The sequence below is a fragment of the Gymnogyps californianus genome, unplaced genomic scaffold (assembly GCF_018139145.2).
Source record: "Gymnogyps californianus isolate 813 unplaced genomic scaffold, ASM1813914v2 HiC_scaffold_39, whole genome shotgun sequence".
Classification (NCBI taxonomy): domain Eukaryota; kingdom Metazoa; phylum Chordata; class Aves; order Accipitriformes; family Cathartidae; genus Gymnogyps; species Gymnogyps californianus.
In genome coordinates this window covers 276,226-290,507 of record NW_026114279.1, presented here as the reverse complement: position 1 = coordinate 290,507, position 14,282 = coordinate 276,226, and the positions used below count along the sequence as shown (strand labels likewise).

The following is a 14,282-nucleotide window of genomic DNA, read 5'->3' as shown; positions in this document are numbered from 1 at the left end:
CACATTTTTCTCTGTGGGCACTGATGCCTCAAGCCATGGAAATATCAAAATGTTTTCAACAGTTATTCATTCCTATGGAGATGAAAGAGAAATAATCCATCATCTGCTTGATTTTTGTGAAGAAAGTAATGAAACTGCAGTAGGAATATTTGAAAATATAAGAAGTGCACTAAAATTGATGCTTTGAGCTTCAGCCATGCATTATTATTTGCAACTGATAATGCTAATACTAACTTCAGGCAACATCCCTTTCTCTGCAATCTAATTAGCAAATATTTTTTCCAGCTATCTGGCCAGCTCATGAAATACATGCAATAGCAAACATGGTACAGATATGTCATCCTTTAATCCTGAGGATTTAACTCCAGTAATTTCCTCATTCTCCAATGGAGTTTTGGAATTATAGGATATATTTTATTCTACAAAGCTTTGACTACATAAAAATGTTGTGGCATGTTTGTGTATGTTTTTTATAACTTGCAGATAAAAGGATCTTAAAGCATTTCTTAGTTTTTTTAGAAAGATGATGAAGATGGGGATGAGGGACCCTTCAGTGAAATCATTTTTTTCCTTTCCCAGAGTGACAGCAGTTTGGTTGGTTGTTTTTATTTCTTTTCCAAATTATAATCTTGCCTATGACACTTTTGTATCACCCCACATTCAGTGAAAGTGAATTCCCAGAAAAAAACCTAATGAAATAGTCTTGGGTCCTAAATGCAAATCTGCTCTAAAAACAAATCAAGGCAAACAGAAAGACAGAAAGGACTTGCCTTCAGTTCACCATCCATAAAAAAAAGACGAATTCACATTTTGATTTTAGAAAACAAAACTACCATAACCTGATTCACCTGCTCTGTCTGAAAAGGTAAACTGCAAGTACTAACTAAGGGTTGAATCTTGATAAAGGCTAGATGTGGATTAGGAATCATGCATAGAAAGGGAGCTGAGAGTACGAGCTGGATTTCAGAAATCCTGTCCTAGGAAATGCTCTGATACTCTAATGTCAAGACTGACAACATATATCATTTCAAAATTAATATGGAACTTATGATAGCTGAAATGGATATTGGAGGAGCAAAAATGTACATCTGAGAGAAAAATACATATCCCCTGAAATAAAATGCTCATATTTTTTATTTGGTATCCCCTAATTCCATGCAAAGAAGGTGGTCAGCCTCTGCAATGGTTTCTCTTCTCAAGGATTTTTAAAATATTACTCTGGATTTCTTTTTATTAGAAACTAGTTCCACTGTAAGAAGGATAATGGACCTCATGCAGATAATTACAGCCTGCTCTAAAACATAAACTCTTTTTTAAGGCAAGATTGTAATTTCAAAAATAAAAACCAGAGTCACTATATTCCCACATGTCTTCTAAAAACTTGACTATCACAGTTAGAACAATTAGCCTTTCCAGATCTTACTGTGTTGTAGAAAACCCTAATACTCCCCAGAACATCTCTCTTGAACATTTGGTCAATATTTAACATTATGACCTCATTTGGGCAAGAACTGCCTTTTTGCCTTTTCGGGAGTTTCTAGTGCAACGAGAATTTGTTTGCGATTCCAGATGAAAGGACTGCATATGTAAAAATATGGACTTAGTTGTCCATTTTTTGTGCACTCAGGATTGGTCCATCTGCACACACATTTGTTTCAATTAAATGCATAGACAAATACAAGCAAAATGGTAATCCCACTGTTTCGATTAAATTGCCAAACTAACCATATTTACCCTGCAAAATGCTCATCTATTTTCTTTATTAAACAAATGGTACCAAGCTACTATCTAGCCACATGCTAATTACAATATCTTAAGAAGGAAGTGATACTTGGATAACTTTTTTCTTTAATCAATCAAACCAAATTTAAATATAAGTTTGGATTGTTCAGTGGGGGTAGGAGGGACACAGTCTTAAAGGGAGGATGACAAGAGATAGGCATCACATAAAAAAGGTGCATTGCCAATAAATTTTTGGATCAAAACTCCATTCATAAATTTCTTGTTACCACACTTTCTGTCACCTTATTTCATATTTCCACTTTTAGACCACTTCCTTGGTCATATAAAACCAAACAGTTATTCACAGTAGTCCCACAGTGGTGCTAATAAGTTGTTCAATAAGCACTGACTTCTCAGCAAGTAAGAAGCCCACAATATGGGCTCTGATTCAGCAAGCAACTTTATCACACATCTGCATGTTCAAAATTGAGTTTTGGTTATTCAATTATTAATGCAGCTGGTGGAAACATGGAGGTGACTGCTAAGGGGTCTGCAAAGATTTTCTATAGAAATTTTTTGGATAATCTGAGCAGATGGCTTATATGGCATCCCATACTTCTTGTGGACTTTAATAACTGCTTTTATAGATTCTTGTTTTCTTTAAGTAGCACAGAAATAGCCCAGTAAAATGACCATGGTTTTATTTCTGTATGTTCATGCATTTTTTTAATATCCACTTTAAAATTTCTTTTAACAGGAGTGAAATTAGGGTCCATTATTTGTCAGGTGGTTTTGATGACTACATAAGATGTCCTCATACTTATTTAATTAATTGAATGAAAGAACCAGAACATAATAAGCTAATTTTAACTTATTTCCTAGGAAATTCTGGTAAAATAACAAGCTAGAATTCAAGAGTTTACCTCTCTGTTTTTTCAGGAATACCCAAGAGCTTGATCACTTGCCTTCATCTCTTGTTATCTCAGGTTTCTTTTCCTGCAGATGAATGATCTTCAAGGACTGCAGCTCTTTTATTATGCACTGGTGTTATTACTCTGCGTTATTGCCCAGTGTCATAGGATGATTTACTTTAGCAGTTAGCATGCAAGAAAAAAATGTATAATTTTCATTTTTTACATGACAAAGATGAAACTTTGGGTTACTTTCCATAATTCATATCACCATACAATCCTTTCCTTTCTATGATATCAGGATTAACGTTAGTACCAATGCTATTCTATTTGTCTTAAGTAGCTCACTTCAGGGTTTTTCTTTCTGTTACTGAGCTGTTCTAAATTCATGAACCCCCTTTGACTTCAAAAAGCTATGCAAGGTGTGTTGGAGTGCTCCCCAACCCCATTTAAGGGAAATCCTTGTTGTTAAACTGCTTCTGAGCAGATTAGAGGAGAGAAGGTTGAGAGCTCTAAGTTAAGCTCTTGACTGGGCATCACATCTTCCCATAATTATTATCTCTCTGTATTTTAGAGGGAAAAATCCATACACTCATTTAGTAAACTTTTGAAAAATATGTCGTCTGACAAAATATCAAAGTACAGTATTTCTGACTTAAGCTCACAATATATCAGAAGAGAGCACAAAACTTTAATTTATTGAGAACTTTGCACTCAGCCACACTGAATGTGTACTCTTTCTTCTCAGCTCTAGACGTTATTAACACAGAGAACAAATGGGAGAAGGAAGATAAAGGCCTCAGAGAAAGCAAATAAATGTAGGATAATAATATGAAAAACTGAACTGATAGATGAGGAAATCTTATACTTAATCAGAAATGACAAATAATAAATGAAATTTTTAAAAATGCAATCAAAATCAGAGGGGCATTTTAGCTTTGTTTCTGTATTTTAAAAAGTGTAAACAATGTGATACACAGAAAAACTATTTCAGTCAAATTTGAAAACAAGTATAGAATAAAAAATGTTGGGTTTAAAATAATTTAAAACAAATTAAAAAGCAAAGTTTACAAGAAATACTGCACAAGCTGAAAGACTCAATTTATCATGGTGAATGAGGAAAATGGAAAATAGAAGGGTGAGATATAATGTAAAATCAATGGATATTTATAAATAAAACATGACAAAGTTCAAACTGTGGAAAAAGGTACCATAAGAATTCAACTAATAAGACAGTATTAGCAATAAAAATATTTTTTTATATAAAGAAGAAACTATTTATGTAAATAAGGCTATTTATAAGGCTATTTATATAAAGAGGAAACTAAAGATGGAAATAATAATGCAAAGTTTGCTAATCAATATGCATTACTTCCCCACTACACTTGACAGAGGATATGAGTCTGCTGTAGCTTGTAGACAGATGATTCAGGCACCAAAACTTGTATATAAACCTAAAGCACGTAAGAAGTGAATACCACAATTACATTATATATAAACCACATAATATATTATTAAATTCAACTAACTATAGCAGCTAGTGTTGGCAGTACCATTCTTCATTTTGGAGGCTGGTCTATTTTATAAAAGACTATGATCTTGTAAGTGAGCATATCCCTCCAATGCATACATATCTACACACATTCTTCTTCTCCAGTGGGCAAGATGCTGTGACCGCCAACTTTTCCATATAAAACAACAACTACATTACAATTGAACATGCAAATTAATTTCCAAACTTTTGTTTCTCCTTGAAATAAATTTTTCTAGGAGCATTTCTATTCAGCTTTTCTCAACAAAGGTTCTTTTGGATCAAAACCCATTTTTCTTCTGAACTGGCAACAGATGCTTGTTGCAGCACGGCAAATTCCAATTAGATATTAGGAAAAATAATTTGACAAGAAGGGTGGTCAAACATTGAAACAGGTTGCCCAGAGAGGCTATGGGATCTCCATTTTTCAAGACTTGACTCACAGCCCTGAGTAACCTGATCCAACCCTGGAGTTGGATCTAACTTCAAAGCTGGCCCTGCTTTCAGTGGGGAATTGGACCAGATAATCTCCAAAATTCCCCTCCATGCTAAATTATTTGGTGATTCTGTGAACTAAGGATGGGGTTCCTTTAATCTGACTAAAAGTATGTTTATAGGACTATCTAGATGATTATCCTATGGGGAAAGACAAGAACTTACAGGAGCAAATTCAACTCAACACCGTAGTCAGTTTTCTTAGACTGGGACACTTATTCTTCATGCTTTTGTCTCTCCATGAATTGCAAGAAAAAAAGATTACCATCTTAGACTTGATGTATAACTTCTACATAATCTCAGGTGAGACAGATTCCAATTTGAGGAACTTTTTTTGATGAATTGCAGCTATGTGTTTATACTGAGCTTAACAGATAAAACTAACAGAAAGATAACACGATACAGTGACTTAACACTGCTTGCTACCACATATACCATAACCAACAGACTCCAGATTCGCCATTTCAACAGCACATTTTCTATCTGTGTAACAGAGAAGTATCTGACTTGCAGTTTCTTTTTGAATGGGGCACTATTTCAATTCAAAAGATCAGTCTCCAGCATGCAGATCAGAACAGCTCTTGTATCACACTGTATGGATAACATTGAGATTGATTTTTTTACATAATCTGCATACTTTTGCCTAGAGTTAGCCAAGTCTATATTTTTCTAAAAGCAATTCCAATAGAGGGCAGTACTCTTGATGAACTATCCTGTCGTAATTTACAGGCATGCCCAGAGAGCCATAGGCACAGAGCGTTCCTATATTCTATGTGAGATATCAAGCCCCGAGGTCACAGATTACAGAAACATTTAATAAAGGCATGTAAAAGGTGATCAAAAGAGCATAGTGTAGATGATCCCATGTTATAAGATTTTGCGTTCCCTCAGCAATACAAAATAATTGCAGGAAATTTGCTGGGCAAAGGTTATAAAAAATAATCAGCTATTAATGAATGTAGCTACAAAGACTTGGTTACTACTTCTGTTAACTGTAGTATCAGGTACAAGCAAAGTGACATGCTAAAAATTCCTATATTCGTTAATAGTATATTCCAATAACAGATTTTAAATAAGATTTTACTAAGAGTGAGAGTAACATCAAGAAAAAGGGATCTTCTACCACAGTGCCTTGCCCATCTTGTCTGATTGGGTCTCCCCATGGCAAGGCAGGCAAATAATTCAGCTGGTCTCCCCATGGCAAGGCAGGCAAATAATTCAGCTGCTGTATTGTCTCAGCTTTGCAACAAAAGCTGTTAATACATTTTAGTATGAAGTACTTAGTATTTAGTACCTCATTATGTCCACGTTTTAGCAGTGAGTTCTTCACTGTAAAACCTGAATCTGGTGATCAAATCCACCTGAACTTTTGCACTATAGTAACTATAATATAAGGTTATAATTTAAATAATTTTATCAACAATGACTATTATCATCTATTCACAAACCTGGAGCACAGGTTAGAACTTCCACCCTTCCAGAGGAGAAGCTTAAATGAGATGACAAAGTGAAAATCTCTCTCTGTACAAACACACATGACAAACTTGTTCCTGACTGGAAAATTTCTGAAGCAAAGCAATTTTGTCAGCAACTGCCAATTTCTTGAAATGAAAGCACTTTGCAAAAAGCACCAGTTTTAATTACACTTCATGCATTTTGTCCAGCCAGCTATGGCACATGCAGTTACAGTCTAATGGAAATTGTCATTCTTCCCAATCAACTCATTTGGCTGGGACTTCAAAATCCTCATCTGCAAGTCAGTCTAGGTATAGGACAGCCCCAACAACCTGCCATTTCCCCAGGTTTCTCAAGCTCAAGGGAATTCTTGCTATTCTTCCAGACCTCCAGGTTAGATGCAGCCTGCTGAATTTCTCCTCCTCAGATCCCTTGTTCCTGGGACTACTAGCCTCCAGTTGGACAGATCCAGCATGGGTCTGAAAGAACCCTTCACAATTTGAAGGATTTGGCTAACTGTAATTGCCATACGTTATTTCATTTAAGAGAGTACAGCATATAAAACCAAATTGTCTGACATGTTTGCTACTTGACCTTTCCCTTCTGTCAGCATATTCATGAAACTGGTCTTCATGCAAAAAAGCATATAGGGCTTTTGTTTGTTTTTATTTTCTTAACTAAGTTCATCTCCTTGATATTTTTCTAAGTTAACTGATATTAACAAAACTAATACAACTCCATCAAAGACATCTTCCCTCCATACATATGCTAATCTTGCCTTCACTTTGTACAAAAATGTCCTAAACTATGATGACAAATTCATATGAATAAAGATGAATAAATTATACAATATAGAGAGCTACATGTGAAAAGAGAAATAAAAATATTATATACATGTTTTCATAATGCAGCCTTCAACCTTGCATACACTTTATTCCTCTCTCAAACACTGGCATTTCTGCCCCCATTGTGCTCTAATTTCTGGTTTGCCAAATGATCTCTGCAAACAAAATTTACAGTGAAGGGAATGGGACCTTGCCCCTCCTGTATGAAAGCAGAGGCAGATCTCTAATTGTGTATAATGAGCTTGATTCTACGTTCAGTTTTCTTTAGGTGCAAGGATGAAAGGAAGCTGTTGGTCTTTGTTATATGTGGAAACTACAACAGGGTTCCTTTAACTTACAGATCTGATGTCAAGTTTCTATGGGCTTAAATGCAAGAGGGACTAAAGTGTAATGCTATGGAGAAGGTCCTGAAACAGATGTGATGCAGCTGGCAGCAAATGAAGAGTGAAAGCTGGCAGACATGTCCTAAGTATCACGGGTTAGATTCTTCCTGCAACAAAACCCTCTGCAGAAAAGGAACTGCTACAAAAGAAAGAATTTCCCAACTGAGGAACCCTGTGTGCTTTAAAGTCATCATTAATTTCTGTCTCAAAGATTAACCTAAAGCCCCAACAATAAGCTTATTTTACTTCAAAATGAGCGAATACAGTCACCAGTACTTCCACCTCAAGGATCCTGGCCATTTGCCTCGACTTACCCGCTTATGAAGACGTTCTGCTTCCTCCTGATATGCAGCAAGCTGTTGCTTCCATTGTTTTACATTGGCAGTGGACTCCAGCAGGGCTGCTGTGAGCTTAGCATTATTACCCTTGAGCGTAGCCAGTTCTGCCTCCCAATGCTTGCTGATTGTCGAACTGCACAGACAGAATGAGAATGGTCAGAGCCCTCAAATCTCTTCTTTTTCTTTTCTTTTTTTTCTTAAAATGTCTTATAATCTTTTTTTCAAAATAACCAGGAAAAATAGAATTATGCAAAAATCCTATGACTGAATGTCCAAATGAGAATCCAAGTGCTCAAATCATCAAAACTTTAAATTCAGAAAATATTCATCAACAGATTATTTAATATAGATATATCATTATTGGAAAACAACCTTGACCCTCCCAGTTCAACAGGGCACTTTTTAAAAATAAAATGTTAAGGATGATGAAATCCACATCAGCTTCCCAAAAGCAACAGTGTGTAATTCTAGAATATGTATATGATTAGTCACCATTTTAATATATACATATTGAGAGTAAGTGCTTTTTTAATCTACTACTTTATGAAATATATTGTAAAAAAAGATTCGTCACCAACTTGATTAAAGAGAGCTAATGTAGTGCTTTGGAACTACAGCTTAGTTGTCTTAATGCAAATCTTCTATGCCTGAAATATACTTTCTTTATTAAATACCATATTTAATTTCTACTTACAAATTCAAAAGTCTTGAATTTCAACACCATAATACTGTTAATGTGCCTTTCTTCAGTAATATCAGCAGAGACCAAAGATCGAGGAGCACAGAGATATTATTACTTTATTGCAAAGAGGAAGGTCTCTTGAAGTAGCCTATGGAGGAACAATCCTTGCCTACAGTTTAGTTATTCTCTGAGGAAACACAGGGCTTTATTTTTCACAGATAATTAGTCTGCCATCATCCACAGACACTATCCTTGCACTCAGTATGCAAGGGAAAAACATCTCAGACGCATCAGGTGAATGTATTAGTATGCAAATAGTTCATTAATGTTTACTTGTATAATGTCAACAGCATATGAGGTGCATACCTATATGGAAAATACATATAGAAAATAATTCATTTTGTCTAATTAGCTTATTAAAGGCATCATTGAATATCAATGATCTGTAACTCTGGCCAAAATGATTTTGTATATAGGTTTATGGTGAATTACAAGTAATTAGTATAATATAATTATTTTTATAATAAATATATTTTAATATGCTTAATTTAATTATAAATCATTATTATTATTTTGCATGTAAGTTTATAGGTTTATTTGAACTTTGTACATATGAACAATTAAACATTCTGCCACCATTTTGCCCACCGAGTTTCTTTTGTCCACTTGATGCATATGCACAGCCCATCCCATAAAAGCATATTTCAAAAACATTATGATTCCTATAAAAGTTCCTTAGGTGTTCAAAGCCAACCAGTCACTGAGGAACATTCATTACCAATTCAGATCACATTTACTGTTTCACTAAAACGTGATGCCTGATTCTTCCATGCTCCAGTATTTCCTTCCAAATACACCATTTCATCCCCTTGAACAGGAATACAAGTTCCTTCAGAAGAGGAATACAGGTTCTTTCAAATTGCTCTAGCATTTCATGATCTATTCAACTAATTAGAAGTTCACCACTGGAAATTTTAAATCTTAAGTGACTAAACTAAAATAATGATAATCCTATTTCATCAAGGAACACTGACTCACATATGAAAGAAGATGAGAATTAATTTTTGTAACAATGTCTACTCTTCTGTTTCTCTGATCAGTTTTACTTTTCATTTATAGTAGCACAGCAGATCAAAAAATTCCATAAAAAACATGCTAAAAAAATCTAGTTCATTATCAGATTCACAATTCCTCCTTGAAGTTCTGATCCAGCAAACAAATGTCCACACCAGCAATTTCATGCGAGGAATCCCATTTAGTAGTCCCACTATGGCAGGACTAGTAGCTAACTGTGTGCATGACGTATACATATTTACAAAATGTGCCTTACTACTCATTTTTCCTCACAGAAAAAATGTTTTATATTGATGTAATGCAGCAGATAAAAAGCTTTGCATCCAGGACAGTTACAGGATGAGAACTGTTTGGTCACTTAATATCCTAATTTAAGATGCAAAAAGGGTAGCAAATGGATTTTTTTTTAATGTAATAATTTATATACCCACAATGATACAAGGTAAACTTATAAGCCATGAAGATCCCAGAAGACAGACTCCTAGCTAGTGCTGAGTAATAATGCGAGGGGGATTTGTGGCATGTTTCATCTTCACCTTTGCCCAGCGCCTTACTACCCTGCCAAGAAAACAGTCAGGAGCTCTGAAGTTATTGTTTGTATACTGGAATGTCAGCATTAAATACGAAACATGTATTTTCTATTACTGCTATGGCTATCCTGGTTCAAATGCTAGAAGGTTTCTTTGGAGCTGGTTATTTTTAAATAATTGGTTGTTTTCAATAGGACTGCACCAGTATTATTTCTGAATCGTACTTTTTATCCCTAAGAGATCTACATAGTGGGCATGAACATGTCTATTGTAATGCAGATGTTATTTGTAGCATATACTGTTTTCTTCTACAAATAATTTCTACTGTATCTTCTACAGATTGTACTACGGCTCCATAAAATAGAAATGTATTACTTAGTCTAGTTTTGTATCTGATAATACACAATGACTTCCCAACTATTTAGACTTATCCTGTTTCTTCTTATAAAACTCCACATTCTCTGACATAAACACAGCAATGTGATGGATATCACACCAGGAAACACAGAACCAAAGATGTGAATTTTTGTTTCATAAAATCATAATTTGATTAAAATAGCCCGTAACCAATCCTGGCAGTGCTGACTTTTACTTTTTTCAAATACTTTCTTGATAAACTAAAAAAAAAAAAGATAATTAAAATTATGCTTTGTGGATTATTTTGGTTAAAACTGGACTTATTTGGATTTAAATTAATTATTTTAGGACCAGATAAAAGCACACCTACAGCAGGCTGTTCTTAAGCTAGACTAAGAGTATCTGCATTGATGCCTATATCTGTAGAGCTACATTGGTTCAATTTTATCAACAATTCCAGAGGGAACACTGAGAAACATATGGTTCAGACACAATGAGAATTCTCCCTTGGAAGAGAAGATGCTGGGGCTAACACCCGGGACAGGGAACACACAGGTCTAGAAGCTGAAAGCCCACACGTGGAGCTCCCAACAACTGCTAGAGTCCATGGTAAAAATTTTGATCGTGAAACAGCTGCACTACACTCCCTCAGGATAGGTACAGGAGGGCTGCATGTACTCTTTCTCTCTAAAACCTTTTACTTAATTCCTGTTTGAAAGGCTTTTTGCTAAAAGGAATTGATTCTGCCCTCAAAGCATTAGATTGTGTCATAGGAAATACATGCACAGCTCTGTCAGGTTGTTTTAACAGTTGTAAATATCTAAACCAAAACCAAATCATTCTTCATGTGTTCTGAGATTATTTGCTCTAGGAAGCACATGAAATATGAACACTTATTCGGTGATCAAAATGATCCAAACTGCAACACAACTTCTGCCAGAACATCTTTCAGTTTTACACCATGGCACAAAGAGCAGAGCTGTATGTATACATTGGGGGACACGGGCATAAACACGTTTGCAGTCCTGCGGCGCAAGAATTCAACCTGCATATGTATTTTGTTTTGTTTTGTTCTGAAAGCATCCCTTTGTTGGCAGTGTCACAACTTTAACAGTTATTTCTTCAGCCCTGTCAGAATTAACATCACTGACTGCCTGGCACACTCAAAGTTTCAAGACGGTCTTTCAAAAAAAGAGACATCCTTAACACTCCTGCTTGTTGCCTGTTTCTCAGCATGAAAAGCTCCACCAAACTTTTAAAAATATCATAACAGAGGATAAAGCCTGGTCATTTCCCTTGTGAAACTTCTGAATGTCTGAAAATAAGATAACAAGCTGCTTTGCAAACATCACTACATTAGTGCCAAATACAAGAGGGAGAATGGGCCTCTAATGGATAACAGCAAAATATGAGTTTTATTGGCTCAACTGATCATGCTATACAAAAAAATACTTCCATAACAGAGGTTTAGGTCATACTTATTGCATGGAAAATTATCTTTACAATGACAACTGTTCACAGGATCGTAAGCACTTGTTAGTGAGCAAAAGCTCAAAACTCTCCCTGAATCTCCGATCCTTGGTGCAGGCCACAATATCTGGTACATGTGTAACATCAGACATGTCCACAGTCAGAACGCCACATGGTGCTCCATTGTCAAGGCAAAGGATTCGAAGTCAGATATTTAACATCTATGGCATCCAATAATTTGATCACTACCACAAAACACTCCTAGAACAACTGCTGACTGCTATCATATGGCGCAACTGTGACATCCCCTGAAAATTCAAGTAGGAATCAATGATCTTCTACACTTTTAGACATTCTGACCAATTAACATCAAGCCGATCTCCATTTTCATTGGGGATTAGTTACAACTCCAGGAAGTCACTGAGGAATAGCTTTGCTATCTGTCCATCTGTGACCTGAATAGAGTGCCAGAGGCTATAAATGCATGATTATCTTTCTCTGCAAAGTAGGTCACTTAAGGAAATTAATCCGAAAAGCTCCAGTCACCACATTTAGCCAGTTGGAGAAGGCTTGTGAAGGCAGGGGGTGGGGAGCACACATTAATGAGTTGCATTCAGAATGAAGTTATTTCAAGAGATGCCTTCATGAAACAAAAAACCAAAAGCAGTCCAAATCAAGAGATGTTTTCTGCTTTTTGAATCAGTATTGTTTATTCATTGTTTGCTGAGTTGTATGCAGTGCCAACACTATAAAACATGGTTTAAGCTTTATTTCTGATTTATAGAAATAAAGTATGTGCAGAATTATGTTTTATTAATATTTTATGGTTTTTAATATTTGATTCATTGCTTAAAATGAATTAATTTAAAAATTTGATTTCTTATTCTACTGTAGTCATGGTTTCAAAGAACTACAGTTACTCAAGAGCATGTAAATTCTTTCCTTCAGGTGTCACTGTGATCTGCACTGCAGATGTATGGTGAGCAGTACTGTCTTGGGATAGCAGAAATGAGGAGGAATTCAGTTGAGTAGAGACTGGAGCACTTTCACTACAAAATTTGGCATCTGGTATAGTAACTAAATCCATAAGACTTGACAAATATGAATAGAGCAGAGTCCCTGTAGCTGCTGCGCAGATTATAAATAGTGGCATGTGTTGGAAGCAGACCAAGAATCTGGTGGAGTGAGCATTACCAATCAGCGGGAGAGGTATGTCAACCAGCTGGTAACAACGCATTTGCTATGCTGGCAGCAAGGGGTGATCCTTTTTGACAGCCTTGCTGGTGAGCCTTGGGGAGCAGCTCTTCATGCTTAAGGAAGCAAAGGGGGATTGTGAATGATTTATTCTGTTATCGTAGTATCTGAGAGCTCTAGTGTAGCAGTGTAGCTTCTCCTCTTTGGAAGTGTAAGGCAAGTGTTTGGGTTTATGTAAAACTCTGGTGAATTTGGGAAGGAATTCTGCACAAGGTCCTTATGAAATCCTCCATACAAAATAAAGCCACAAAAGTGTTCATCCACAGGGGCCTGACAACACTTAACAGTCCTGGCTGCAATAATGAAAACTGAAAACAGTGCTGTGAGAATAAGATGGTAAGCTTTAAAGGGTGCCTTAAGATAGCTCCATAAGCTTCCGATAATGCTGAGGTCCCAGGCTGGAAGGGTGAGATCTCTGCAACGGCCTATGCTTGCTATTGCCTACATTGGAATGATGTGATTGTCCTATTAGATGGAAATGATGACTCTGTTGGCACAGAGGATGAGTGCAGCATCCCTCAAGGTATTCCTAAAAGCTCCCAAGAAGCCTGCTCTCTCATTCATGCCGAGAATGACAGTTAAGCTCATCACTTCATGTCCTGACTTAGAAGAAATTTTAAACAGGCATTTGGGGAACTTCACCCCTTTTCAGAGATTTCAAAGGGCATCTGCTGTGGTCATCTATTAAATGTGTAAAATTACATCATGATAGAAAGGATTTAAACATGATGGTTTTAGAGTTTGTCCTGCTGCTAGTCCAAAGTACCATATGCCCTAGGTAATGAAACTGAAATTTCTTCAGTCTCTCTCCCTCTCTCTTGAACATTCAAAGCAAAATTAGAAACAGAAAGGGGTTTTGTCATTTAATTATACCTAATTAGGAGTCCTGGAGTGAGTGGGAAGCTGAAGAAAGAGCAGTGGAGCACATAGCCATCAGGTCCTCTTCCATTCCAGGAAGAGCCAAGAAAGAAGTGTCTTGAGTTGTTCTGCCATTTTAGTCTTCATACAAAGCTGCCTGCTTGTACAGGCCCAGTAGATTCAGCCACTCTGAACTTATGTGCATGAGGGACACAGTATAAATAATTTAAGTAAAAGACCAGCAAAAGAGGGAAAGCTATGGTAAGAATGACAGCTTTTGTAAGAAGGAAACTTAAGAAACAAAACAAAATATCCTCTTTATGGCTACTGCTTATTGCCTTTTTATTTGTAGTTGTGATTAACTGGACACATGCAAA

General features: G+C 36.1%; 1 protein-coding gene across 1 annotated transcript in view; it reads right to left on the bottom strand.

Moving 5' to 3' along the window:
• Nucleotides 1-14,282, bottom strand: part of LOC127028687 (homer protein homolog 1-like) — a 55,507-nt gene that overhangs the window by 15,696 nt on the left and 25,529 nt on the right. The window contains exon 4 of the mRNA XM_050914388.1: nucleotides 7,657-7,813. Coding sequence (XP_050770345.1) covers nucleotides 7,657-7,813 — 157 coding nt within the window. The remainder of the gene's footprint in view (nucleotides 1-7,656; nucleotides 7,814-14,282) is intronic.